Source organism: Bradysia coprophila (assembly GCF_014529535.1).
Source record: "Bradysia coprophila strain Holo2 chromosome X unlocalized genomic scaffold, BU_Bcop_v1 contig_79, whole genome shotgun sequence".
Classification (NCBI taxonomy): domain Eukaryota; kingdom Metazoa; phylum Arthropoda; class Insecta; order Diptera; family Sciaridae; genus Bradysia; species Bradysia coprophila.
In genome coordinates, this window is record NW_023503370.1 from 1,092,602 (window position 1) to 1,098,146 (window position 5,545).

The 5,545-nt window shown below is 37.0% G+C and overlaps 1 protein-coding gene across 1 annotated transcript; it reads left to right on the forward strand.

Moving 5' to 3' along the window:
* LOC119070317 (esterase 6-like) lies at positions 1-2,241 on the forward strand. Its single transcript, XM_037174586.1, has 4 exons — positions 1-822; positions 883-1,087; positions 1,151-1,604; positions 1,657-2,241. The coding sequence occupies exons 1-4, from the start codon at positions 1-3 to the stop codon at positions 1,886-1,888; spliced, it is 1,713 nt and encodes a 570-aa protein (XP_037030481.1). The 3' UTR covers positions 1,889-2,241.
* Positions 2,242-5,545: the final 3,304 nt, after the last annotated feature.

Below are 5,545 nucleotides of genomic sequence, written 5' to 3' on the forward strand. Positions count from 1 at the left end.
ATGATGTCGCAGTCGCATAACAAAATTGTTTACTTCTGTTTCGTTTTTATTTCGATTTTTAATTACGGTTCGTTCGAAGTCGTTGAAATTGAACAAGGCAGCATCAATGGCACCATATTAAGATCACGCAATGGACGAAACTTTCATGCATTTCTTCGGATACCGTTTGCTGAGCCACCAATTGGCGACTTACGATTCAAAGAGCCACAATCACCGAAACCATGGAATGGTCTCTACGATGCCACATACTATGGGCCGATGTGCGTCCAAACGAACGCACGGCCTGACATCGGTGCCGATGAGGACTGTCTGCATCTCAATGTGTTTTCGCCAAATTTAAATGCGTCGTTGCCGGTGATTGTTTACATATTTGGTGGAGCTTTTTCGTTTGGAACTGGGATCGATCAAGGAGGACCGCAAAGCTTGATGGACAGAGAAGTGGTTTTGGTTAATTTTAACCATAGAGTTAGCGCTCTAGGATTTTTGGCTCTAGGAACAAAGGAAATTCCAGGAAACGCTGGAATGAAAGACCAGGTCTTGGCATTGAAATGGATTCAAAATAACATTGCTGCTTTCGGAGGCGATCCCAGACGAGTTACACTGACTGGAATGTCGGCAGGAGGAATTTCGGCAACTGCTCACATGATTTCCCCAATGTCAAAGGATCTGTTTCACGGTGTTTACTCTTTCAGTGGATCGATTACTGGCGTACGATCATTGTTGTATGGACCCCATCACTTAGCGTATGGTAAATTGTTGGCTCAAAAAGTGGGATGCAATGACACTGAAAATGTTGAAAATATGATTGCGTGTTTACAAGAAGTGAGTGCTGATTACGTTCGCCTAATCTTATCGAATTTAATTTATTTCGTTTATTTTGAGAAACCGGCAATCGACATTGTCAGTGCTGAAGTAAGAGATTTCCCCGAATGCGTATTGTCAGCCTGGTTTCCGATAATAGAGCCCAATTTAGGACAAGCACAATTCCTTGCTGATGATCCTGCCGAATTATTCAGAACTGGTAACTTTTACAAAGTGCCAGTTGTGATTGGCCGAAGTACTGATGAGTTCGTGAATCCAGTTATCCGTAAAGCTCCCACTATTCTGCTTCTTATTTGCACTATTTCTACTGACCCAACAATAATTGCAGGTGTCTTGGAGAGCCGACTTCTCGACATGATGAATAGTGAATTTGATGTGATTGCTCCGATTTGCTTCCGTTACGAAGAAAACACGGAAAAATCCAAAGCTTTTAGCGAAGTATTGAGAAAAACATATTTACCTTTCGATGAAATTGACGTTCGCTCCTTCGGCGGGTTAGCTTATCTATTCGGTGATAGTCTTATTGGTTATAGCGTTCACAGACTTGTTCATCTCATTTCCAAACAAACGCCAGTTTTCTACTACAAATTTTCTTACATCGGACGTCACAGCGCCTTCCTGTATCCGCACGATAAGCCTTATGGTACTCATCACGGTGACGACACTCAGTATCCATTTCAAGACTTCACCTTCAGACCGGGTCGTGAGATTAGTTTATTAGATCCGGAAAGTTTCATGGTGGAGAGAATGACGAAAATTTTCGAAAGTTTCGCTGCCTCAGGGTAAGAGACTGCACAGCTGCTTTTGTTCATGTATTTTGACAATTTTTGTTAGGAATCCGAACTTCAATCCAGAAGAAATGAATTGGCCACAGCATGATTTATCGAATGAATTCTACATGGATATTGGTACGCATATGGTGGAGAAGAATGGTTTATTCCTCGAACGTTATTCTGTTTGGGATGACTTTGTGAATAGTGCATCGTCCAGCGTATTTTCGACGACAAAGTCTGTGTTTGTTTCCATATTTGCTGTTGTCATTACAATTCTGAAAATGTGCATCTAAGCCATATCACTGCATAAAGGGCAAAGAGAGTAAAATTTGAGGTTGACAAATTTGTCTAACAATTTCACAGGCATACAACGTTTTACGTAACGAAGTGTTTTGTTCATTAACTTTATCGCACTTCTGCGATAAAACTGTATAAAAACCCTTTATGCAATTCAGTGATGATATTTGTAGCTTACGCAACCTGTGTGCAATGTGTTATGAACGTATTTTATCACACTAGTGCGATAAAGGATTTGCAAGGGATCTGCGAAAAAAGCCACCTGGTGCTGAAGTTACACTGAGATTATCTTCGGTATTTATTCGATTTTCTTCATTGCATAAAACGTTGTATGCAACACGAATCGTATGCTGGTATATTATCGCACACGAAGTCTTGCCAACCTCGGCTTCGCCTCGTATTGGCAATCTGACATCTAGAACGATAATATACCTTCATACGATTCTTGTTACATCACAGCTGTGATGTCAGATTGCCAACCCGAGGCGAAACCGCGGCTGACAAGATATCGTGTGTGATAATAAACCTTCATACGATTCGTGTCACATACATCGTTTTATGCAATAAAGAAAATCTAATAAGTACCGAAGTAACACGTAGCATTTATCCTACTAGTGCGATAAAACCCCTTGCGAATCCTTTATCGCACTAGTGCGATAAAATACGTTCCTACGACATTGCACACAGGCGGCGTAGGTCGCAGCATCATCATGTGCAAAATTTGAAAACTTTAGATGCCTCTGTTACATAAATCGTTGTATGAATCTCTGTGCAGAGTACCTACGGTCTCGTGTCATATTTACACATCGTGAGCCTAATATAGTACTTTGCATTCGATATCATAAATAACCATTATGACACTGTTTGTTTTGCACTGAATTACGTAAAGCTTGTTCTTAATTTGTGCCTGAATTAGAATTTTACTCATACGAGTTGACAATTTTCACAAATTGCGCATGTACTTAGGCGCATGTTGCGAAAATAGCTATTGTTGCTTAGAAAATCCATCCAAATATCTCTTAAAATAATCGTTTTCGCCTTTCGTTTCGTATCACAAGCACTTATCTAATTACGCAATCGAAAGTCAATTGAAATTAGTCCAATAAAAAGTTGACGATAAAATGCTTCTTAAAACAATATATAAAACCAATCCCATATTTACGCGCGTCCATATTAACAAATACAACGCCACACCCAACGGATAATAAAAACCACAAATATAAATTATTTTCAGAGTTTAATCCATTCCATGGAAATTGGTAGTACTTCGTGTAAATATTTGCCATTTCAAAATCTAACTTAATTCTTCCGGGTCTATTTTCAAGTCATTACGTTTTATACCGAAAAATAAAACTAACCCTATCCGTTTTTATCAAAAAAAACGTAGCGAGCACCCCCGTCCGAAAAGTATCATTTTGTTTTGAGCTAAATAAATTTTCTTTCTGCCATGAAAGGTTGTTCGTCGGTTCCTCTTATATTGCCAAATTATACAAAACATGGTCGTTTTTACACACACATAACATGAATATAAATCCAATTAGGTATATACGCAGAAGAAACTTTTGCGACCAGTGGGTTTTTGTTTAATATATATATTATTTTAGGCTATTTAATATATAACCTTTTGTTTTTTAGTTCATAATCCGTAAATAAATTATTGTAATAAAATACCTTCAACCCATAAAGTGACATTATACAAAGAAGGGTCACATCGTCCTCTTGAGGATCCAAATTGTTTTTATATTATTTGTATTAGATGTTGAGCACGAGTCAACTGTATAAAAGGTTTTGTCCTCTACCGTCCCATATCTTATTAACAATATTATGTATATGTCATCCCTTTGAGAATCCATTTAATTCCTAGTTGGGACCCTTTTTCGTAGAATTTATTTTGAATAAATTTACAAAGTTCAAAACCGAGGTCGCACGCATGGGAAATTATAGATAGGGGTAGGTTGTGTGTGGACCGTTATTAAGCAAACAAAGTATTTAACTATAATGAAAGTGTGACGACAATAAGCTATAGGCTGACTTGTTTCCATAATACGTATAACACCAATGAAAAATGCACAAAATTAATTTATTGCTATTAGCGAATAATGATTACAAATTATATACGAAAAATGTTATTGACCATTTTTTTCTCTACACTTTGTAATTTATTACGTAATATCGAGCGGAAAATGTTTTATGAGTAGGTCGTACAAAAATATAAATATCGCAATTCATGCGATATGTTCACCTATCATTGTTATATCCAATCTACATTTTCGAACAACTGCGAAATCGGAAATGCTAACATTATACGTCACATGAATCTTAAAGGATTGTGTTCAGAGCAAACGACAAAAATATTGATTTCACGGTCCAATGAACAAAAAATAAAGTCTGATCGTGATGTAGCCATGAAAATCTGAGATGTCCGACATTTCAGGGTGAGAATGTTTCCGAATGGTTGTAAAATTTCACGAAAAATTACTTTGCATTTGCGATTCTCTAACCGATTGAGCTATTATGCAATCTTTCGATCAGCTGCGATTTTACTGAAGTACCACTAGTCCCTCTACTCAAAAATACTGTCAGTTTTTGGCTACAGTCAGAGGCAGTAAAATTTCAGCTTGAATTTGCTTCAGCTGTTTTTCAGCTGATCAACACGTACAATCAAAACTGTTTATATGGTTGAAGCTGCTACACACAAGCGCGTGTAAACAGTGTAAACAATCTTGATTGTTTGTGTGGTTGAAAAACAGCTGCAGCGAATTCATGCTGAAATTTCAATGTCTCTAACTGCACATTACGATAAAACTTTATTTTTGTTGGCTCGTATGAATATCTCACATCTAGTTAAAAAAAAGACTTGCTACGGGTATATCCAATCGAATATTTTGCTATTTCTTATTACAAAGAATGGTCTTCTTCATCAACGTCAGCATCAAAGTATTTGCATAAAGCCTAATGCTTGATTTCCTCTCACCGAAAAAGTACTCGGTGTGAGAGACAATTTTTTTTTCAAATTTTCCTTTGTAATTTTGACAGATTGCTCTCTCACGGAATACTTTTTGTTGAGTGGAATGGACACTTAAAAGTTTGATATACTTCCAGAAGACTCCATCCTTTTAATAGTTTCCGTTTCCGAATCAACAAAATTCTCACAAAAACTGAACGTTTCAATATATCAGCCCGTGTAGGACTCATTCAAATCGTACACCATTTGAGGGATTCCGATGTCCCATGATGAACGAAATTTCTTTTTGAAATAGCTTGAAATCTACATGTCGTTTCTTAGAGCAACGTTCGTAGTACTTTTTCTCATATACGAGAAATATAAGAAGCATCTATTCACCTACTGGCTACTAGTGAACTCAGAAGAAACCAAGATGTTCTGAGAGAAGTCTAATAAATTTCATTTCATTTCATTTATTTCCCATAAAAGTAAACTAAGTACATGAATCACGTAGCTCCAGTATGCATTAATAATTCAAAGGAGCTATTTCGACCTATTCTGGCTCGAAGTTTCGTCAATGACTATGTTCCATCATTTAATTGTATCATCCGTTATATATGTGACGAGCTACTTTAATTGGATTCTAGACATAATGTGATCGGTTTTTCAGCTTTTCCACACGTACAATCAAAACTGTTTTTATTTGTTT

Coding starts and splice junctions, on each gene's coding strand:
- LOC119070317 (XM_037174586.1), top strand. CDS start 1: ATGATGTCGCAGTCGCATAACAAAATTGTTTACTTCTGTTTCGTTTTT. Junction 1,088..1,150: donor GTTCGTGAATCCAGTTATCC/GTAAAGCTCCCA, acceptor CAATAATTGCAG/GTGTCTTGGAGAGCCGACTT. Junction 1,605..1,656: donor GAAAGTTTCGCTGCCTCAGG/GTAAGAGACTGC, acceptor AATTTTTGTTAG/GAATCCGAACTTCAATCCAG.